This window comes from Myripristis murdjan, chromosome 23 (genome assembly GCF_902150065.1).
Source record: "Myripristis murdjan chromosome 23, fMyrMur1.1, whole genome shotgun sequence".
Lineage (NCBI taxonomy): Eukaryota > Metazoa > Chordata > Actinopteri > Holocentriformes > Holocentridae > Myripristis > Myripristis murdjan.
Window position 1 is genome coordinate 8,409,892 of NC_044002.1, and position 24,146 is coordinate 8,434,037.

At 43.3% G+C, this 24,146-nt stretch overlaps 1 protein-coding gene across 1 annotated transcript; it reads left to right on the forward strand.

Annotated features, from left to right (window-relative positions):
• Nucleotides 1-1,277: 1,277 nt before the first annotated feature.
• kdm7aa (lysine (K)-specific demethylase 7Aa) lies at nt 1,278-24,146 on the forward strand. The gene is made up of 18 exons (XM_030045847.1): nt 1,278-1,384; nt 9,837-9,922; nt 10,437-10,554; nt 10,834-10,994; nt 12,913-13,054; nt 13,735-13,921; nt 14,595-14,757; nt 16,178-16,265; nt 16,363-16,469; nt 17,266-17,357; nt 17,543-17,629; nt 18,627-18,878; nt 19,292-19,419; nt 20,089-20,249; nt 20,379-20,473; nt 20,945-21,111; nt 21,421-21,806; nt 22,220-24,146. The coding sequence occupies exons 1-18, from the start codon at nt 1,287-1,289 to the stop codon at nt 22,306-22,308; spliced, it is 2,607 nt and encodes an 868-aa protein (XP_029901707.1). The 5' UTR covers nt 1,278-1,286; the 3' UTR covers nt 22,309-24,146.

Here is a 24,146-nt window from a genome sequence, read left to right on the forward strand (position 1 = left end):
ACATGTCAAGGCCTACAGGTTATTTTGGGACTATAGGATTCATGTAATAATTGGTCAAGTTGTCCGTGACCATCCATCAACAATGACGCCAACCCATCATAAAGAGTTTAAACATCCAGGCATGCAATGTTTATTTCTTGTGGATCTTTCTTGCACAACACCAGTAAAGGTCTACACTGTTCACACTGGGTTGAAAAGACAGAAAACCTGACATGAAAACAAAGTAATGATCTACAGCCTTGTGCCAGTATGGTATGGTATGGCACTATTTTCACTCTGAGGCCAAAGACTATGTTTTCCCCTCAAACCAGATGAGAATACCCAAGAAAAAAAAAACACAGGGCTCTGCAGATGAACCTACTGAATCACATGTGTCCTATGTGCAGTGAGTGCTACTGAGTCTCTGCATGCACCAAGCAAGCCTGCTTGACTATGCAGAGCAGCACAGATGGGCGTGTGGGGGGATGGGTGCTGTCAGCTCACAGATCAAGCTGTGGGTCGGTGGTCCCATTGCTATTCACCACATAAGCACGTAGGGCATGTCAGACATGCTCCATGGAGACATACCAGGGGTGAATTTTTGTGTTTTGGTTTCTATCCCATTCTGCAACGTCTACAGCTGTAGAGTAAGAATATTAAATAAAGCATAATAATCTCTTGGCGGGAAGAGGTGTGAAAACATTATAAAAATAGGCTGCACAATTGCTTTGCTTTTTCTGCTGGGAGGGCTGCTGTGGGCCATGTGACACATTTTTGCTTCTTTTTACATCACAGCAGCTGTGTTTATAAGTCACTAATAAGTCAGTGTTAAGGCTGCATATTCGGAATTAGATAGTCTAAATGGAAGAAAAACATTTCCAAGAAGTCATGCTTCAAAGAAAACGAGATCATCTTTCGCTTCACACTTCTCAGTTCACGTAGCACTAATTGTAATCATATAATTAACTCCCTCTAACTGCATAGTATGACGAAGTAGACTCTCTGGTTTGAGGCTGTGGTCACCAGGCAGCGTTGATCACACCAGTCGGTCTTTAACCATGACCTAGCGCCCAAGAACACACCATTATGTCATGCCTTTGTTGGAGTAAGTTTGGGTCTTTTGTTGGTGTGCCTACACGCACAATCAGATGGAAATGAATAATTTGGAAACTGACGTCAGAGGTGGGATTGCCTAGAATGGTAGGTTTCGATTTCGTGAGCGCTCGGCTCCGTGCTCGGCTGTTTCCGGATGCTGAGTTAAATCCCCGCCCCGCTTCATTCCTGCGTTGTTTGGGGACAGTAGGAAGATGGCGGCGGCCCCGCTGTACTGTGTCTGCCGGCAGCCCTACGATGTAAGCCGGTTTATGATCGAATGCGACATCTGTAAAGACTGGTTCCACGGCAGGTATGTGGTCTACTTACCCCTTTATGGATATAGCCCATTTGAAAAGACAAACACTCAGGGTTTATGTGAGAAAGGCGACGGTTCCCTAGCGTTGACTGCTAGCTAACTTAGCTTGCTAACGAGCTAACGTTAGCGGTGGGCGACGGGGGTTTTAAAGCTTCTATTGACACGACTTACCAAAGAAAGTGGGATTTCATTTATGAGCTGGACTTGAAGTTATTTCATTTTGCGGTCGGTGGCTCAAATGTATGACTTGGACATGCTTTCCGTAACTATGTTGACAATTATTGATTTTAATAGAGCCACAGGGCAAGTAGTTTTTATCTAGAAATATGCGGATCTATCCAGGATTGCCGAGCTGTGTCAGTCAATCTCGCTGACCAAAGCTTGGCTGAATCATTATCTACAAACACTGGTCAATTCTTTAAAGAGACCAAGTGAAGTTGCATTTTGGTCAAACTTTAATTTAGTGGTCGAAGAGGCAGTATAACCGGTCTTTATATATCTGTGTGTGTGTGTGTGTGTGTGTGTGTGTGTGTGTGTGTGTGTGTGTGTGTGTGAATGCAGGTTGAAAATCTGTCTCACAGCGTTAGGTTATTCAAGGTAATGGCAGGCAGCCAACCCGTACAGTTTTGCGCTGAGTTAAACTGTAACTGCAGTTAACCATAACGTTATATTTCACCAAAAAATACTTCATTTGTTTGGCAACCATGAGCTATTTTACAAACAGGTGTAGTTATATCACATTTTAATAAAGTTAATGTACATGAAGTTGCGCATATAGTGACAGCCTTTTTCTATATCGTCATGTTTTTCGCGGTCTACATTATCGGTAAGTAAGGTAGGAAGGAACAAGGAGGTTGTTATGGTCGGGCGTTTGATTGACAGCTTGAGAAATTTAAATCCCCTTTCAAGCAGAAGAGGCACATGGCAGGGGACCCCTAGAGGCGGACAGAGGAAGTATTTAAAGGTGCCGTGCACATGTCCCTGGAAAGCAGTTTTTTTTTTTTTGTCCTATTTTCTCGTTTGGTAACTCTGTATCCTCGTGACTAGTTAGAGGGGAACCAGTGGAGCTGCAGATAATATTTTGTGACTCACAGTGTGTGTGTGGGTTGTAGTTGTCAATATCATAGTTGGAGTTTTGAAGTTGTGTAATGCAACCTTATTGTGTGTGCCCACATATCGCCTGAAATGTCTCTTCTCAGTCATACTTCCTTCACACCCAGTATCTACACTAAATAGGACAGGCACTGGTTCAAGACCGCTATTAGCCAATACATTAAACACTTTGGCGTGACAGGGTGGCCCTCTTGTTGTTAGTGGGACTGTCATTCAACTCAAAGACCTAGGTTCAAACTGTGTGTCACACACTATCAAGCCTGCTGTTGTGCTCTTGAACAAGACACTGAATCTTTTCCATCTACAGGGGTGTTGCTCTGTAGATGACCCTGTGCTCTATCCATAGGATGGTGCAAGTGAGAAGAGTTTTTTCTCTGAGGATCAATGAAGTATCACATTGTTGTTAGCAAATTATATGTTCCCTGTCTCAAGCCTAGATAATGAACAAGATGTGTCATTGTCACTTCGTCAATATGGGCTCAATAAGTCCAAGGCTATCGGCTGTCTTATATGCATGTTTCACAAGACCCATTCTCTGATAGTTTGCATCAGTCTGTGTGGGCGCATCTCCACGGCAACTGTTTATGAATACAATAATCTGTTTTGCTCGTGTTGAAATGACGGAAGCCATTGCGTAACCACATTAACCAGGCTGCCAAAAAACTTGGCGCCCAGAATTTTTGGTGTATCCGAGCCAAGAAAGACTGGCTGCGTGTCTTGTGCCAGAAGGAAAAGGAACAAATGTTGGAGCTTCCCCCATTGATGACTAATAAGCAGACACACACACATGCACACACACCGCACAGCTCCCAAAACAGCCTCATTTCCAGCCTCTTTCCCACGAGGCTGGCCAGAAGGAAAGGGATATTCTCTGGCTGTGGATGATGGCACGCCGATGAAGTAGAAAGTGAAGGAACTGAGCCTCCCGGTGCCTGTTTGTCAGCATAGCTCATTTGCCATAGCTGTTTCTGTTTGTGCGAGGAACTTTGTCTCGCTGCCATGTTTTTTTGGAGAATGTCCCTGATTTCCATCACCTGTCTCTCTCAGCATCTCAGCACACAATACAGCCTGCCACCATAATGCTATTCACAATGCTGTGTGCTTTATCTGTTTGGGACTAGTGAACAGTTAAGAACTGGGCGATTTTAATAAAGGATGTGCATGTGTTTACACTAGAGGTTCTCAAAGATTTTCATGTCACAGATCCCCACACAAACTCATATTAGGTCACCATTCTGTTGTTAGGGCTGGGCGACATGGAAGAAATCAAATATCGCAATATTTCTGTGCAAATGCCTCTATAGATATTGCAACAGTACTATAGGGGTGACTGCTGGTGCATTCAGAAAATATTTACGCAATGAAATTTCTGACAAACAGTCAATGGTAATGTGGATATGATGACTAAGCAGGTAGAACCAAATAACATAACAGCGAGAGCAGACTAATAAGTTCAGAGAACTGCATTCCTTTATTGTAATGCAGCCTTTACAACCAGGAGAAGATAACACTTTTACCATATCAGAATATTACAATATCTTGTCTCTGTTGTTTAATAAAATGTTGTTCCAGGGACCCTTATATGGGAAGTCCTTTGTTGTTAATTATGAAAGTGTAGTAATACTGGTGAGAACGAACTATGATGATATATGACAATAATCGTAATACATTGTCTAAGTGCACTAATGTAGTAAATTGAATCATAGTGAAAGTAAACTATTCTTCATTTTGCTGGGAACCTTTGATTGTCCCCAGACCTTACTGTTAGAACCCTTGGTTTACATTACAGTTGTAAATTATCAGTCAAAGCCTGTTGTTTATAGCACCTCAACAACTAGTCCTTTAAATGTTGTTGTCATAAGGATATTTTTTTTTCTTTTGATATGGCAAATTAGTGGGACTTTGGACCCCTTTGCAGGTTGTTTTCTTCTTGAAATGGGCAAAATAATGTAGCCATGGTAGATATATGATGAAGTTATTTAAACCCGTTCAGAAATGTTAAACAAATATTTTGCCAACAACCATGGAGAGGAAGGTTTGTTATCCTCTGTTATCTTGAATCCCTTACTTTTGTCAGCTGACTCTGTAAATGAATACATTATTATTACATAATAGAGAAGCTAATTTATATCTTCCCTGTGGATGCCAGTGAACTGGAAATCGTCAGCGGGTCAGTTCAGATCACACACTTCACCTCAGTGTAGGTGTGAGGCACTCAGCCCAGCTTGGTTTTGTTTAGGCATGGAGGGTGGGGGTGTCGATAGACCAGCGGCTAGATCGGACAGAAGGAATGGGGGGAATGATTGATAGGCTCCTCCACCAAGCCAAGTTCAATACATGATCTGTCAATGTCATATAGAGGGAGAGCACTCTAAAGAGAGATGGATAGCCTCTACAGAGTGCCTTTTTAGTGTTTACACCAAGTGGATGAATGGATTAGTGGAAGGATACAGCTTTTCTTTTAAAGCCAGATTCATTCATGAAGGAGACATTTTACATTACCTGTTTAGCAGAGTGAGAAGTTAATGAGCCAAGGTAAAGAGCTGCTCCATAGCTCCTGTTAAAAGCTCTGTTTACGTTCATTAGCACGGCTGTCTCTAGGGGCCAGAGAAACTGGATTAGTTTTAGTTTGATCGATGTTGATTAGGTGGTCAACAGCAATCGTGTATTGACTACCAGTCAGTTTGAGTTACGGTATTGGATATATAGCAGTTAGTCTAATGTGATTCAAAATTTGGTCTAGATTTGGAGTGACAAAAGGACAAAATACTATCTCACTTGTGTAATACCACTCTATTTGAGGAGTAAATTAGAAACTTAAAGAGGCATTTAGTGTAAGAGTTAAGGCAGAGGTAGCTCAGTGATGCTGCTGTGCGAGACTCATGTTTCCAGCTGTTTAGTTGTGAGTCCATGCTGTATCAACAAAATAAAATTCAGTTCATTGTCATTATCAATGCAAAATGAAATGAAAAGCATGGAGAGAGGGATGCACCGGTATGCCAGCTAGTGTTTAGGTTATTTAGAATGGATCTGCCAACTGACATATTTCAGTTGATAGATAGAAGACTAGGCCTGCACATAGTCCCAAATTCAATACCTTTTTAAAGTATTGACCAAAACAAACCTGTATAATGTAGCATCAGAACTACTAGAAAAAATAACTCTGAAATACATGTGGTCACCACAAGCTTTCTTTGGTTTAATGCAATTTGTAATTGACCCAATGCATAGCCTAAGTATTCAAGTCACATCCATTGACTATTACCCATGTAACACACAATAACTTTTTGATACTGGTCTCAATTTAAATGACCAATATCATAATTTTTAAACAATACCCAGGCCTAGAGAAGACCAGGGGCATTGAGTGTCTTGAGATAACCATGTTGAAAGCATGTTGGAAGGCAGAGCCCCAATGGCAGGAGCCTCAAGGCCCTGCAGCCTGCACCAAAAACAATTAAGTTGTTAAAACTCCCTGGGGCCTCTTATGGCCCATAAACAACAAAGTGATCCTCTTTTGTTGTTTTCCAGCTGACTGTGTAGCAGCCCTGTCCTCCTTCAAGCTGTGGCCACTGCAGGATGTTGTTGTTATGGTCCCCTAACTAAAGATGATTTGAACACTAATGCCAAAATGACTGATCCTTATCCTTACGATAGACCTCCGTGGCTGTCTTCTTTCTGGCAGGTCTAGCACGGTTTATTTGAGCACTGGCAGAGTGCATTAGGAAAGGGCTTGAGGTAGTAAGGTGCTGTTCTAGGTTAGATAAAGATAGCCAGGTGTGTTTAACTGCCCTCATCTCCTCTCTATCTCTACCACCCATCCATTAGGGATCTGCCAGCACCCTAATGTAGGCGTGTCGGCGCCACATGCAGAGCGGTTATTTAGAGCTTAAAATAATGGTGATGCCCGCCTCCAGCCTTTGTGTTTCTTCACTGATCATTGAGGACAATGAACCCCTCACAGTGCATGGACTAATGAATAAGCCCTCTCAGTCACACAGGAAGGAGGCCCTTGATGAGAGGAAGTAGAGGGAGAGGGGTTGTTGATGGCAGGGGTTTAGCAAGCAAGCAGGTCTCCTCTCATTCAGGACGGGATGTTTGCTTGGTGATCTGCTGCGGTGCTGTCACAGGCACTGTTAATCACTCCATTTTATCAGGCAAGACTTTGTCTTCATGGGACATGCTGACTATTCACTAAGTCACATTTTGTTCTGTTGTCACAATAACTCCTTTTATTGCCCTATAACCGATAATAGCAGTATTATATCTCGTAGTAAGATGACATCAGTCTGATTTGTTGTTTGGTTGTCTCAAATCTGAACCTCCCACTCACTGCTTTTCGAGGCTATGAGATTCAAGTAGATACAAGAGTCTGTTTGCACACTCACCAGCTTCATGATGATGCAACACATCATCGTGCCTGTGCAAGGCAGGAAATACTTCTTAGGCCTGTCTCCATTTCAGCTGAGTCCCCCCCACCCCCACCGTCCCCCCTCCCACACACACACACAGTATCTTGAAGTCCTCACTGTTTCACAAGCTTTGGGCGCTGAGTTATGCAGTTAATCATTGGCGCAGGTGACACGTAAGCTGAGTCAGGCCAGCACATGTGGCACAGTGCCCTGATTTCCCATTGTGGCGTTACATAAGGAAAATAGGAAGGAAGAGGAGGACAACGAGGTCACCTCTGCTCTTTGGCTCTTGCACGTTTCAACAAACCCGACAGCACTGAGTTGTGACTCATGCTTTCCCCCAGTGAACAGCCTCATGTCCCAGCCAAGATTCCAGATACATGAGCTAGACCCAATACCATGGCCAGCACTGTACAGTATCATTCTTGGTCATCATGCTGCTGAGGTGCTGGGGCCACATTGGCTGTTTTTGTTTTTGTTTTTTTTTTTGGTATTTTTGACATTAGATGTTTTGCAAATATATTGGGACGAGAGCTAAATACCCAAATTGTAAACACATAGAGTTATGTTACCCATCACCATAGAAGCCTTCACAATGTTATGCTTGCCTGCATTAAGAACGAACCCTAGCCAACTGTGTAGATGTTTGCGTGCTGTGCAGCCAATAACAGCACCTGGTTGTGTATGGAAAAATAGGGAGAGGGAGCTACTGTTGATATCCTGTTAGTACACCAACGCTGAGGGGGCCAACATTCACAGGAGCTCACCACTTCCTGACGAGTTAATGGCCCTCGGCTTTGTTTCCTTTACAGTTTCCTGCAATTCCTCTTAGATCAAAGCTGATAGCAAGCCGTGGTCAGCTCCATGCCTCTTGCATGCTGTCCTCTTTGAAAACAGAGGTTGTGTCAGAAACTAAAACGTCGTTTATGCCTCATGCCACCATGGTGTTACCTTGAAGCCAAACCCTGCAGCCAGAGGGGAGGAATGGTTCTTTGTTTGATGAGTGCAAGTACCTCAAACCAGGGTGCCTACAGATTTTGTTTTGGATGTACAGGGTAGTATAGGCCAAATAGCAGGCCTTCAGAATACCAATATTGTCTCAGTGCAAGTTTCTCAACCAGCCAAACTGTAAACAAATGATGGAAGTTGAATATTTCAATTAGGCGGGCATGTGAGGACAGCAGTGGAGCTGTTGACTGTTGGTGACTTGATTTGACGAGGAGTTGATGAACTGACACAAATTCCATATGTTTAGAATAACCATGGTTATTGTGATGTCCATGGTTACATGTTGATTCTGTTTAGTTTTTATTTGATCACGCCAGGGCTAAGTGAGAGGTCTGGATGGACAGATTGCTCTTAAATCAAATCTTCCAAACCACAAATGGAAGTTGTCAGGCATTGTGGTCACAATTATACATAGTCTTGACACAATCCCAGCAATATGTATATAAGCAATGGCAGATGGCGGCGGAAGCATGTTGTGGGGTATCAGGAGAGTGAAAACTAGAATATTCAGGTCATATGTGTACACAGTAATATGACTAAAAAAATTGAAATGACAAGAATCACTATAGCCTGTATTGCAGAGGTTATGCATTTAGTATCCTTTCTTCACTCAATTAAGCTTTGCTAAGTGCTAGCTGAAGAATGCACAAGCCTGAGTTACACATACACACACAAACATGCAGCCTGAAGTTTTTCTAGCCCTGAACAATCATTGGTAGCCATTGAGGCAGAATGGCAACTCTCAGTGTATTCTGCTGTGGAATGGTGCTCTGGTATGCAACAGAGGAATGTGTGCTTATATCTGTGTGTGTGTTGCTGCCTGTGGTTTGGCTGTTGCAGGGCAGTCGGGGGTAGTGGTATGAGTGACGCTGACACTGTCGCAGATCCGTGGGAGAAAAACACAAGGCTGTGACGAGGCTCACACTCTGTAAATAGCAAACAGTTGATGTCCACCCCAGGGTTTTGCCTGCAGCAACGTGGCCAGCCTTGCTAGAGCCCTTACTTTGTTGTGCAAAAGTTATGAAATGTATTTAAGACAGAGCTGGTGGAGTGCTTAGAAAATGCTCTCCTTTCAAATGTCAGTGATACTTTAGTTTGAGAGTATTGTTGAAAAACAGAGTGAGGGCAAATGTCATCCTCCACACAAACTGTTCTTTGCTGATTCTCACTGCTGGTGCAAACCATGTCCACTCACCTGAAAAAACAAAGGTTTTGACGCCCACTGTCTCACATCTTGCTGACACTGTATCAGATGATACAGACTGATCTAAAAAAGGCTCTTGCTTCATTTATTTGTAAATACAGAGGTTTGCAAAGTTATGTTATTTTATTATTTTGTCTAAGCTCTGCTATTTCTATTTCTGTCAATAACTTCAAAACTGACTGATTTGGACATGCAAGCAGTAAATGTTTTTTACAAAAATGTTCGAGGAACCCTGCAAGATGTGAGATGAATACTTGTGTTTGTTTATTTCAAACCTGTATGACAGGGTTTGTCAGGGTGTGACTTTCATTTGGGTGTGATTTATCTGTCTTAACTTGTCACACGCAGACAAAGCCCTAGTGTAATGACTCGGCAGTGACCTCCGTTTCCTCAACACTGTAAATCGTGTGCCATTATCTTTCTCTTTTTTTCTTTTTTGTGTCCTCTTGAAATGCACTTGACTACCTACTTTCATGACACCCAAAAAGACACCCAAGCAATTTTCAATAGCACTGCTAACAAAATGCTAGAAATAATTTCCCCAGAACAAAACCCCTGGCATGAACGCACCTTAAGAAAAAAAAACTAGGACATAGTGTGGCTAGTAATTGTTATCATAGTCATCCTAACAGTCTGATACTTGCTTCAGCACGTAGCAGGAAGTTTAAGTGTGTCCACTCCTAACTGTGTGTTTCCTGTTCATCTCCAGCTGTGTGCAAGTAGAGGAGCATCATGCAGTGGATATTGATGTTTACCACTGTCCCAACTGTGACGTTGTACATGGACCCTCCCTGAGTGAGTAACTCGGTGTGATTATTGACAAGGTTCCTCTGCTCTCTCTGCTTCAGTTTCACTCCTAACATGTTTTCTGTCCATCTAAGTGTCTCTCTATTTACATATGTGTGTTGCCCTCTCTCCATTCATTATGTCCCCTCTCACCCTCCTCCTTGTGCTGGCCTAGGCCCAGGAGATCAGGGCCACTCTCGCAGCAGTACTCAAGTCTCAAATTTAGGGGGAAGGCATGGGTTAACCCCTGAGAGCCCAGAGGGCAGACATTAACAGGCTAATTGAATGGTGCTGTAAGCTCTCCACTTTGATTGGACAAGCCCCCTAATTCCAGCTCTTAGCACTGGTGCTGAGTGGTGAATTAATATCCCTATGAAGACTGGTGATATGCATAATTTACCACTTCTTGGGCAGAGCAAGCTCGATGGGGGTGATGACATTAGGTAACTAGAATAAAATAACCCCATGAAAGTTTGATGTTACGATGTTAACAGCCTGAGATAATGATACGTGTTTGTTGCAGTGAAAAAACGCAACAACTGGCATAGGCACGACTACACTGAGCCAGACGATGGAACCAAGCCAGTGCAGGCTGGCACCCCAGTGTTTATCAAGGAGCTCCAGAACAGGACCTTTGCCAGGTTGGTATCAAGTGGGACACAGGTTCACACACAAAAACAACAACAACATTATAGCCAGCATTTACACCAGAGTGAGGCCAGTTATGTCCTCATTCATACCTGCTTGGCTCTTAGGTCACAAACAGTTATTATTTGGCAGTCTTGATATTTCTGAGTCTCACTCAAAAATATCATCTTGATGGCACTTGCAATAGCCTGCCTTTTCTGAAATATGCAAAATATCATGACTGTCATAGCAATAGATCTTATTGATAGAATTGGATATGCTGTTTGTTTCAGTGGGGAGGAGATCCTAATGCGGATGAAGGGTGAGCAGGTGACACCCAGGTACCTGGAAAGGCACGGCTTCAGCTATCCCATAGCCGTCACTGAGATGGAAGGCCTGGGACTCAAACTACCACCCACTACCTTCTCTGTCAAAGATGTGGAGCAGTATGTGGGTAAGGATGCTAAAAAATAACAATTGGGCATGATCGGGTAGCATCAAACAGTTTCCATCAGAAGTGTCCAATTTAGAAAAAACGTGTTGTCTGGTCCCTCAAGAAACATATTTTGACTTTGTGATCCAAATATACAGTAGCCACATTCCGCTCAGTGGCTAATGAGACCACACACCCACTGCCAGATAAATGTCCATCACTGAGCAGGCGCCATCTGTGTGTCAATATGAACAGGTTGCCAGGTTCATGGGGTTTTAACCCACATATCAGGCATCAAGTGATGGCTGAATGAGTCCTAAATGAGTGATGGCTAAGCTTTCACTGCCCTTTCTATGACCACTAGACTTCCTTACTGAAAGGGCCTGAACTTCCCAGCTCCTGTTACAAGCCCATTACCAAGCCCACTGGTGTTTTATCATTAAGTTCAGATTACAGACTCCCCCTCTCAATTTATCTTTCTCTCCCATGCCCTATTGAGCATTAAGCCAAGGCACAGGTGTTGTGACCAGGGACTCAGTCTAGGGTTACATTTCTTACAGTTGAAGACAATGGGACAACAGGAGTGGACGCTGATGTCTCCTGTGTCTAACTACCTTTTTATCCCAGCCCACAGCCGCCTTGAGACAACCCACATGGAGCACCCTGCCTGTTGAGCTGCTGTCTGAAATTTGGCAGCTTTATCTTATGTGGGTACAGTGATTGAGTGCTTATCAAAATGCAGTGGTAGTTTTATGGTGACATTTCCAAAAATCCATTTTGTGCTGAGTAGGCTAGATGATTCCAAGACATTGAACACATTGCCATAAGTACAAAGATTTCCATGTCCCATTACCATTGTACGTGGGACATTATATTCTCATCATGACATCTTCAGGTCTGTCTGTGTGTAGACACAGACAGTGTCTACACACTGTGTCACGAAAACAAATAGCAACTTCATGTTTTAATATAGAATTCATATTAATGCCATCCAGGTGTTATGTGAAGACTATAAGGCTAAAAGGCGGTAGGATATGGACATGAGTAAGGCTCATGCTCCTGTGGCTTTCAGCTGTGGGAGTTTTCATGCTGGTGCTTGTCGTTTGTGTGGTTTGCAGGAGGTTTTGTCCCTCACTGTATGACTGACTGCCCTTACTCCAGCTGTTCCCTGTCATCAGATGCTGGCCAGCTGGGCCTATAGAGGTGTGTGTGTGTGTGTGTATGTGTGAGAGAGAGCGAGAGAGAAACGGAGAGAGAGAGAGAGAGAGCAAGGGAGCAATAAAAAAGGTGTGTGGGAGGGGTGTGGGGAAACACAACAGCCAGCTGTCTTGCTCCACACATTGCACACCGGTCCCACTGCCAGCCCCTTGTGTCAGCCTGGCTTCAGCCCTGCCAGACGAGTGTGATTTGTAGCCTCCCAACTGTTGGCTGGTGTGCTTTAGGTCTCTCCTTTTGACTCTCTCCCTCTCTTCCTCTTCTTTGCCTGCTTTTTCTCTCTCACACGCAAACACACACCATACATAGCCTACACTGTTTCTCCCCCTCACAACCAAGCACATATTTTTGTCTGAGTATCATACACATTAAAAGCCCCGACCCTCTCACCTCCACCCACTCCCCCTCCTCAGGGACCGGTGGTCTGGACAGATTGACAGATTGTCCAGCTTGCCTCTGTGCAGCCCCTCCCACACTGCCATACTGGTGCCAGTTTCCCTCAGGGCCTTTTTCGAAGGACACATGGAGATGCCAGCAGGCTTCTGACCCCACTGATCTCCACGCCCACTCCGCAGCCAGTTAAAGTTCAAGATGTTTTTTGTTTAATAATCACTATCCAGTCCTTGTTCGTAGTCAGGCGTACTAAATATTAAACCTTGACTACTATATTGTAATTGCTGAGCCATAGGATGCTAAGATGTGTCATTACTCATTTCTGACCCAGGTGGTGACAAGATCATCGACGTGATAGACGTGGCACGGCAGGCGGACAGCAAGATGAAGCTCAGCGAGTTTGTCAAGTATTTCTGCAAGCCCCATCGACCCAAAGTCCTCAACCTCATCAGCCTGGAGTTCTCTGACACTAAGTAAGCTACTCTGAAGTCTTTAATTGGTCTGTTTGCCAGAGCTGTAGCTAAGCATGTAGATGATCACTTTAACTGTCAGAGGAAGTCCTGTCTCAATTCTGAAAATGCTTGCAGAACTCAGCATTCACTTGGTGGCAACTGTATCACTATGCTTTTTGTAAAGTTCATAAGATGTTTCACAGGGTACTTTCATTATGTTTGGACCAGGAACTATTTGGAAACAAAAGACTGTGGGTCATTAAATATATTAAATTCCCACATGCATGCATTGTAACATTGTATATACTGGTTTAGGTAAAAGCAAGATAGTTGTTTTAGTTGTACATACTGGTTTGGGTAAAAGCAAGTTAGTTGTATAAATGAACAAAAATATTCAAAGTTACTTCCAGCCAGTGGACCATTTTGAGGGACAAGTGAGTGTCCATCATGTGTGTGAGACTGCCATCTCAGTCATTCATCCAGTTTGACTTACTTTGTGTGAGGAAAAAGTCCTTCAGTTTTAGTGCAGAGACACTTTTACATTGCTCATGGCTTTTTCTGGGTGCAGAATATTCTCAGTGCTCGTTAATATTACTGCTAGGGTCATCTTCATCTGACTTCATGAGCACAGAATCAATGGCTGTGTTGAACCCGCTCACTCCTTTGTATTTGTTTCCTTCTCTGCTCGCGCTCCTCCTCAGGATGTCAGAACTGGTGGTGGTTCCTGACGTAGCTCAGAAAATGTCCTGGGTGGAGAACTACTGGCCGGATGACTCCTTCTTCCCCAAGCCCTTTGTCCAGAAGTACTGCCTGATGGGGGTCAAGGACAGCTACACTGATTTTCACATAGATTTTGGAGGCACCTCTGTCTGGTACCACGTTCTCTGGGTAAGTGTTTGTCTGTGTTATTTGTTTAATGTAAGTGTCAGCTCTCTACTTTGCCATTTGTCAAGAACACAGTTAATTGTGATGATCGCATACAGAAATATTTGGGACAGTCATAGATGACTGGATAGGTCACCACACCTCACATCTCATATTATCTAGCCCTCCAGCTGTCACAAATGATACCCCTTTTACACTGATCTGAAATCCCACTACCAACCAGGCAGGACTTGAGTGACGTGTAAATGGGTGACCTCTGTGTTTTAGTCCCAGGTTCTAAACCCTGCAACAATCCTGGGTAATTATTGCCTTCAGCTCCAATCAGCAGATTAAACGGGTCACCAACTAATTTACGATCCGCATAAGCAAGATGATACAAGACATGCTCTGCATTTTCGGTAGGCAGTCCTACCTAACGTACTGTAGCTTTATCCTATGTAATATGACACATTAACAGTAAATAACCATTTTTTTTATTTTTAAGCTTGTCATCCTGGGCCGAAAAACCTACTTGCTTGGTATTAATGTGGTTTTCGAGGTAACAATGAGAATGTGGGGTGGGGGGTTCCATAGGTGGGTGTTTACAGTAAGTTCACTACAGTTGTAGTCTTCAGAGAATCAAACATCAAACACAACCTCAACCACACACCCAAGCTCCTCTTCATCTGCCCTGCAGGGTGAGAAGATCTTCTACTTGATCAAGCCCACTCCTGCCAACCTTGCACTATATGAGGCATGGAGCTCCTCGCCCAATCAGAGCGAGGTGTTCTTTGGGAACAAGGTGGACAAGTGTTACAAGTGTGTCGTGCCCCAAGGAACCACCCTGCTCATCCCTACAGGTCAGTGTTGATGCCTCTCTAAGTCTCTGTCTGTGTTTGTATGTGACACTGTTACCCTTTATAGCTGTTGTCCCCAAAAAACCTCTACCACTGGCTTCTCATAGGCTTGGATGATCGCCCACTTTGTGGTTCCCAAGCACATTAAATTACACAAATACACACACAGTTATCTGTGTCAGTGCCGTTGTATCATAGCAGTCGATGCCTGGCTGGCTGTGCTGCAGCAAATCAGCTGACCTGTTGTCTAGAGGCCTGTAGCCTTATTTGTCTTTTCATAGAAAGACTTCAGTCTACACGCACACACACACACACATACACACACACTTATAAAATTAAAAATAAAATCATGCTTCCTGTGACTCTTGCCAGGAAAATATAGACTTCTTGAAAGACCTCTGTCATTGCCAAGGGAAAATAACAGAGAAAAGTTTCTTGCTGAGCAACAAGCTAAACAATGTTTAATGATCATAATTACAATGGAAAAATGAAGAGACAGTGAGGGGTTATGTAATATAATGAAAGCAACAGTGTTGCTGTAGCTCGCAGCTTTCTCGTTCTGCCAGATCTCCTGCATGTGACTTCAGTGTCTTACATTCCTTTGTAGGAATATAACTAGCTACTTTGGTGCTGTGGTGAATTGGAGGTTATGGTGAGAGGGAGGAAAAAGATGTTTGTCTTTTCTTGTTATGAACAGAATATGACTTGATTTCATTCACCAAACTAAGGATTAAACTACTCCTAATGTCTCTCGTCATTATGGAGATCCATCTATCACTCCCAGTGGGTTTGTAAAGCCCACAGAGCTCCTCTGCTCTCCCCCAGCACCGAAACAAACGAAGCTCAGTTTAGCCTGTCAAGTGTTGGATGTCTTCAATCAGTCTTCCAACCGGGTGTTCTCCAGAGGGTGACGCTGGATTGTTAAAGAAAGCTCTGGGCAGAGAGGGTGTGGAGAGGTGGGATTTAAAGGGGTCAGAGAGCACAGTAGGCCAGTCAGCCGTGGCAGTATCAGGCCTGTCTATCAGCTGTCTACCACCCCCCCTCCGACTCTGTTTTCTCTCACTTTGGGCTGGATAAAGAGCACTGTTTATCTGAGAGGGCACACATCATTGTGATTGCTCTGAAGTCAGACCGGCTTATCTCATTTGGTCTGACTGTGGGAGGATAAGAAGTGAATGTGGGTACATATATGTGTGTGTGTGTGTGTGTGTGTGTGTGTGTGTGTGTGCGCACACATGTGCTTGTGGGTGTCAGGTGTACACGTGCATGTTCAAGCATGTGGGAGTGGTATTTCTATTGTAAATATTTACATATATTCATGTAACTTTCCCCCTCTCTCTGAGCCATACACACACCTAGTAAGCCATCATCAAGTCAATCAGTGGGTCAGTTGTTTAAACCTGTGCTATGGCGCCCCCTGTAGGATGGATCCATGCCGTTCTCACCTCTCAGGATTGCATGGCGTTTGGAGGGAACTTCCTCCACAACCTCAATATTGGCATGCAGCTCAGGTAATAACAAATGAGAAAAAAAAAAAATAGATTCCAGCTTTTTTTGTTCATGACTCAACTATTTTGTAACTGGTTGTCTATATCTGTTGGTTTGCAGGTGTTATGAAATGGAGCGTCGTCTAAAAACGCCAGACCTCTTCAAGTTCCCATACTTTGAGGCCATCTGTTGGTATGTGGCCAAAAACCTCCTGGAAACCCTAAAAGGTGAGAGTCACATTATTATTTGCTTTTATCTGCTTTTATCTGCACAGTGATTAAATACAAAAGTGATAAAACACAGTCTTACACAGAGAGATGAGAGTAATTTGTGATATGGAGATTAGGCGTCAAAGAATCAAATTTGTCACCAGAAGTTAAATGTTTTGCATCTCAGTTGTTCTGAAAAATTATGAAGCAGCGTGTTGCTGAAAAATAGCTTGTGTGCCCAGTCAGTTTTCTGTGAATAAACAACACACATAGACCTAAGGAACATGTGTGCAGATGAAATAAGGGGCTCATAAACAGCCCAGTGGGTAGAAGCCACATATTCAGTGCTCACAACAGCCAGTGTCTGCCCATCAGCAGCCATGTCTCTTTTCAATGTTCTTGAACAAGATACAGTAACCCTTAGTGTTGTACTAACTGTACATCTCTTTGGATAAGACCACCAGCTGTTTTTCTAAACTATAAATTGTAAAGAATAGTGGGTATCCTGGCAGTAGCTATATCAGAAAGTGCACTCTAATACTAATTGCTGAATATTATGTAGTGGTATTGCACAAACAATCAACTTGTTAAAATGAGTGCAGAATTACAGTTCAATAACAGTTGTTTCCTTTTTTCCTTCCTATTCTTATTTGAATGAGTTATATTACTTTGGTTTTATCTAAAGTGTTCTAAGCTTAACACTAAATGTTTACATTGTCAGCTGCATGAACATCCGGACATTGCCAGTAATTTTCTTGGATTTGTATTTGGTGTCACCCTTTCATGAACTTGTGCTGTATTTCCCCTGTCCCAGAGCTACGAGAGGACAACTGTCCGCCTCCAACCTACCTAGTGGAGGGAGTGAAGGCTTTAATCAGTGCACTGAAGACCTGGCTGAAAAGAGAGGTGAGAGGTCACTCACTGTGTCCTGGGCACAGGTCTGGGTTGCCTCTGTTTGTCTGCACCTGACTCTGGCTTGAGAATAGATAGACGATAGATATTTCCCTTGTTCTCTGGTTGCATTTGTGCAACAATAGGCGTCTTTCTGTTCCAACTAGCGCGTCTCAGTATCGTCTGTTGTGGTTTCGCAGGTGACTGAGCCCACCAGTGAGGTACCGGACCATATCAGGCCCAACCATCTCATTAAAGAGTTGACCAAGGAAATCCGCTACCTGGAGGTAAGGACAGGCTTAAAGGACAGTTCCAGTGTGATTGGACTTGTTGCTGCTTTTGTATTTTAGCCATCCCTTTAATGTTATTTGTGACAGTTTTTACATGCATGAGTCATGATTAGAGATTATTTTTAAATCAGATTTGCCAAACCACACCCACTCCAAGTAGCTCCCAACAAAGCAGTAATTTGGGCATTAAAAATAGAACATTTTGCAAAGATGTATCAGAACGTATAGGTATAACTTGCTGTTATGAAAAAAGTTTCTGTCACTGTTTCATGGTAATGTGCACATTTGGAATTTGGCTATTGCTGTACACAAATAGGCAAGATACTGCTTCCAGGTCACTAAGTGCCTTATTTCTGAATATTTCTTAATCTTTGAACAAACAGTTACTGCTGTGTGTTTTACATTAGAACCTAAGCTGGTCAAAAAATAATCCAACCCAACAGACAAATCAAAACAAGATGCTTTCACAAGCTGGTGTAGAAAAATCAAGGAAAATAAAGCCAGATTTTACACAGCTGCATCTTAAAATTTGTGTGCTGATGTAAAACAGTCACAGAATACAGGAAATGAGAAAAAACTCAAAGAGCACTAGACATTAAAATGAGATATAGACTTGCATTTAATCCTGCTTCTGGCTGCATAGGAGCAACATATTCTACTGATGGAGGCTGTGTTTGCTGATTTAAAAAGTACTCCTTTTTTCACTCAGAATTAGAAAGAACTGCATAGTCATAGGCTCACATAGTTACCTACAGTAGCCCAAGGGGGACAGCAGACATCTGCATGCATAATTATTTGACAATTCAGTGTTTAAAATTTGAACAGAGTGAAATGTAACAGAATATTCTTATTACTTGTAGCCTTATTTTGGACCTTTGTTTTAAATTTCACAGGGATTGTAGGATCTTGTAAGGATATTTTACATCTGTTGATTTCTGGGCCTGGTAGACACTTTCCTTTGACTGGATAACATGTTTTACATGTGCATCTTTAGGAGGAGACGGGCAGCAGTTGCAAGCCAGTGAAATCTCAGGGAAGTGGGTGTGGAGTAGGATCTGGAACAAATGGGTGCCCGGCCACCCGCTCTACCCTGGAGCGACTGTGCCAGGCACGGCGAGCGAGGAGGGCAGCCAGACGGCTGAGGGAGCAGCAGCGACAGGCCCCCAAGGTACCCTCCAACTTGGACATTTTGGAGCAGCACACCAGGGAGGTGTTGAAGAGGCTGGAAGTGGGGCCCCTGGAGGAGGTGAGCTCCAGCAACAGCAAACACCAACAGGATGTCTAAAACATCTTCTCACACCAGCTAGGATTTAGGACAAGAATAATAAGCAGTGTAAAAAGTAGCAGAAAGAAAGTAGCAGTGGACAACTTGATAGGACTTGTCAGTTTGTAGCTTACTGTCTTTGTTGTGGGAGTTTCTTCTAAGTGTTTGCAGATAGTGACACCTGTTACAGCTGGTCAATGTAGAAACTAAACATGTTATACAACCTGCTTGTCACTCCTGGTACCAAATGCAATGTTGTAGAGCTCTTTCTATCCAAAAAAGTAAGTCTGTGTAAACACACTGCAGTGGTGTGTGTGTGCATGCGTGCACGTGTGTGGATTAACAGATGCAATATGAGCTACTTATACTAACTGTTGATGACTTGTGCCATCCAGGACCCGGCATTCTGTGCCAAGGTTCATGGGAAGCTGAACAAGGTGTCAACTGCATCAGCGGCTGCTGCTGCAGAGTGTCTCGAAGACAACCACCTGCGGCTAATGCTGGTCAACGGCAGAATCATCCGGTGAGAGCTCACTTCTGTTTCAGGAGCATGCCTTTGTTTGTGCCTCCAAGTATTCATTTGCCAGTAGCATATGGTGATACAAACCAGTCACCCATCAGTAGGGAAAGATTAGTCTGTTTCCATAATAATAAAACATGGGAAGTGAAGTTGGGAGAAAAAACCTGTTGGTTTAAAAGAACTGTAACAATAAAAGGTTTTATAAAAACATCTCACCCCCAAATAAACAAGAGTCCAGATGACAAGCTAAGACACAACTTCTTTGGTTAACATTATCTAAATGACAATAGCAACAGCAGAAAACTGTTAGAAATATCTGTTATAGAGCAACAAAATGAACTGGGCAGAACAGGTTGTGATGGCTGTGGTTGTGATAGCTCAGAGAAACGGGCATAACATGGGTGTAGAGTTAATCCGACAAACAGTTTAATTTGTCTGGCCCTAAATCAGATTAGAAATTGTTAGATGTTGATTATACGTAGAGATGCAGTTTAATTTGGCAATAGGAATGCAATTATTTTACAGACAGTCTCTCTATTTCAGAGAACTGACAGTGAATAGGAATGCAATTATTTTACAGACAGTCTCTCTATTTCAGAGAACTGACAGTGAATAGTACAGAATCTTATTCCATATTCACCTGTGTATATTTGTGTTTGTGCATGTGTGCAGAGACGTGAGGCGGCCAGGCACGGGGAGCAGTCCGGTAAAGACGGAGGGTGAAAGGTCGTCATCTGGCCAAGGCCCACCAAAGAGTTGTGTGGATGTGAAGACAGAGAGGACACAGACCAGCCAGGAGCAACACAGCACTGTAGAGAAGCCCACACTGCTCAGTAAGTCACCGAGACCTGTGGGCATGGAGGACATAACATAAACTGCAGGTTACATGTGCATTAATGCCCAGACTTAGATTATCCAGTCAGTAGCACCTACAACTGATGATGTGTTGCTGTATTCCCCAGGGGGTCTGGAGAGGGTGAAGACTGAACTCAGGGAAGAAGCCTCAGGACACTCCAGTGTGTCAGACGTAGAGTCAGACAGTGACTCTCCTGCAGAGGTAATTGACTTTGGATTTAATACCAATAATATAGTCACTACTGAACTTCAGTAGATCACAAATGTCCTCACACTGGGATTATACTTAATCTGTTATGCATTTATGTTGCTATAAACTGTTCTACATGAAGACCCTGTGACTCCAACTTTGTTTTTTGAAAAAGGGTGGTCGAAACATGGGCTTAGGCTATATATGCTTTGTCAAGACTTAAGCAGAAAAAACCCAATGCATGTGCCAACTCTGCACCATAATGATGCAGTGGTAACATATTTTCTCATCGCAGGTGAACTTCCATCACAGTGCAGCACTTTCAGTGCATCATGTATAATGGCAGCATTAGAAATACAGTATGCATTTGCAAACTGTGAAAACACACAGACATCATTCTGCTGTAGAACTTCATGCTGACATTTCATGTCATGATTAATGGTTCATTCTTTCCTCTAACCTTTAACTCTTTGCGCAATGTAGCGTAAAGCGTCATCATCGTCGTGCTCTTCAGAGGAGGATTCAGAGAGTTCTCAGGAGGAGGAAGAAGAGGAGGAGGGGGGCTCATCTCAGCAGAGAGGCTCAGGGCACACCATAGAGCTGGACCAGTCTGGCCAGAAACTCAGGCACAAACACAAACCACTCAAACGGTGAGTGACACTTGCAGAGATGTTGAATAGTGTCCTGTCGCGGCATCTCTCAGCAGTATGACCGCATGCAAAACAATTTTAAGAGCCGATAAAAGATTATGCAAATACATTTTTTGAACAAATAAATGGATATTGGTTTGTGTTTCAGAAAAAGTTGAGTTGTATTATGGTATAATGCCATTCAAATCAAATTATAGAATCATCCATGAAGTCGATCAGGACCACAATGGTACCATTCATTCATTGAGTATACAAGTCATGCACCGAGTGGCATTAAGTGAGCATGTCCTTTCTCTGTGCTTCCTGCAGAGAACGTCCTACCTCACCCAGCACAGAAGAGGCCATTCAGGGGATGCTGTCCATGGCTGGCCTGCTGTGCCCCTCCAAGCCAGAGAAGGGAGCCTCCTCTCAGGAGCCCTGGTGGTCCAGTCCTGGCCAGCGCTCGCCGCCAGAGCCGAGGGAGCCGGCACAGCACCAGCGCCGCCTCCAGGGGGACAAGAGCCCCATGGACAGCCAAGGCAACAGCAGCAGCGAGGCCTGGGACAATCAGGGGCTTCCCAGCCCTCTCAACCGATGCCACAACACCAGCCCAGAGACGGACTACCAGTACTGTGACCCCTCAATGTCTCCCCCGCTGCACCCCTCCAAGAGACATGCACCCAACCCCCCACCTATCAGCAATCAGGCCACAAAAGGTTTGGAGTTTTTTTTTTTTTTTTATTTAATTCACTCTTGTTTCTTCTATTTTACTTTTTAAAAACTTTTCCACTTAAGTAGACATGTAGTTTATATGCACACACACCACTGTAATGACATTATGTACCACAGTGACAGAACATAATAGAATTATTCAAATTCCAGCATCTGTGATGTATAAAAATGACAAGGATAAGAAGAAAATGTGAATTTACAACTAATACACAAGATATGCCTGATTTGAGCTGTGTTCATGATAGCAGGACTGCAGATGCCATAAATTATATAGAGGTTATGTCTAGACATGTAGACATGCATTGCAAAAACTACATATTTTGTAAGCTATATCATCTTGCTGTTCTCTGCTGATTTGTCCCAGCCATTGATATGGGATCTCGTTTGTGTTTTTCAGGCAAGCGGCCCAAAAAAGGGATGGCCACTGCCAAGCAGAGACTGGGGAAGATCCTGAAGCTCAACAGACACAGTCGGGTCTTTGTGTAGCACTCCAAAACATCACAGGCAAATGTGTGTGCGAGTGTGTGTGTGTGTGTGTGTGTGTGTGTGTGTGTGTGTGTGTGTGTTTGTTGAGGGGGGAGTGGATGCTAAATGGGCACAAGCCCCTATTCGGAAAACATCTGTACATTTGTTTCCAGACACTTTGTGCTGTAGAAAGAGAGAGCACTGCCTGGAGACGACCCTAACTGAAAGACTCTCGACACGCTAAACACACTCACTGTGCATGCTTAGGAGACAGGGTATTGGATTCACAATAAGTGAGTGCACGGCTTCACTACAAGCACACTAAAAAAAACAACAACAACAACAAACAAAACAGAAGGGAGCTAGAAGAGGTGACGAAGATGAGCATGATATGAACTTTTCTGCCGCTGGGGAACTTGGACTGAAGCTCCTGCGTGCATTCAGATGGGCTAAGGAGATGTAGCAGGTGTACCAGACGTCAACAACTATGCTTGCTTAGCCAGGGAGACGGCAACACATCTACTGCTTTTGATGCCAAAACATCTGCATCACATTTACTAAATAGTCCCTCCATTTAAAGCATCCCCCCCACCACCAGCCCCACTTCCTCTATGGCAATGCCACAGCAAACTGAACAGGGTGCAGCAACGGAGGCTGGTTTGCAGGAGTTGGACACGTTTGTATAGAAGCAGCTGGCTCTCTGAATGGTGTCTGTATCTCCAGGAGGGTCCTCTTCTGGCCCCCGGGGGGAAAAAACGGAGGTGCTAAGGAGGAGGAGATGAACTGAAATTTCAAAATGGTGCTTATTGTTTGTACTTTTTTCCACTCATTCTTTCCCCTTCCACCAACCTATCCCACCCACCCACTCCCTTTATCTCAATCACACCAGCAATAATGACTTGGAGGAGAGAGGAAAGAGAGAGAGAGGCAGCACTTTGGTGCATTCTTCCCTCACTCTTATGTTTTACCTAATAATTTTGTGGACGAATTCCATTGTTGCAGGCCTCAATTAATGGCATTTTGATCGATGTTCTTCCACATTGCTATGTTGCACAATTCAGTGCATAAATACAGTATACTCTCAGATCTGCACTATATTATGTAATTAAGTGAGGGGCTCTCTTGCTGACCACCTCTGGCCAAAGGGAAGTCAACTGTCAAAGTGCTGCCTCTCAGTGAAATTTGTTTAGAATAGGAATATGAGAGTCGTTCACTTTGTCAAAAAACAAACAAACAAAAAAAAAAAACACAAACGATGGTGAGAAAACGACTCACATGATATCCTGCTTAATTTATTTCTTGTTATATCTGTGATGTTGATTTTTTTCAATGTGTTATTTTTTATGGATTCTGAATGATGTATTTATTAATTGAAAGAGATGAATAATGATTTTATTATATTTTGACCCTAAACCTTGGCTATTCTGAGGACTTTCCTTAATAGGGGTGTCTCTTTTTTTATCTTTAACACATACTTATTGTAAATGTGGATGTTTTAGACTTCATGTGATCATCTATTGTAGCAATTTGCCTACAAATCTTTTCTTATCTTCTATTCTGTCATAACTCTTTACCCCCAACCCCAGTTGAGTAGATCCTGTGTTGCTTCTTGTCTGTTCCGGTTTCCTCTTCTCCCTGTAGCCAGAGGGTTTGGGCTATGTGCGAATAGAGAATAGGTTAGGTTGCGCATTTTGAATTCTGAGAAATGTCAACTTCTGTATCTACACCAGAGCTCTTTCATCTAGTGCCACTTTTAATTTAGCAAAAAAAAAAAAAAAGTATTCTGAGCCACTGTGGTTTATCCAAAGTAGTCATTGTAATCAGAAGAAATGAACGTTTGAAGAACTTCAATGGGATGA

What these genes read in the sequence shown, in the direction of transcription:
- kdm7aa (XM_030045847.1), top strand. Translation starts at nt 1,287, where the DNA reads ATGGCGGCGGCCCCGCTGTACTGTGTCTGCCGGCAGCCCTACGATGTA. An exon ending in CTGGAGTTCTCTGACACTAA is followed by an intron (nt 13,055 to 13,734) that starts GTAAGCTACTCT and finishes GCTCCTCCTCAG; the next exon opens with GATGTCAGAACTGGTGGTGG. An exon ending in AGGAAATCCGCTACCTGGAG is followed by an intron (nt 17,630 to 18,626) that starts GTAAGGACAGGC and finishes GTGCATCTTTAG; the next exon opens with GAGGAGACGGGCAGCAGTTG.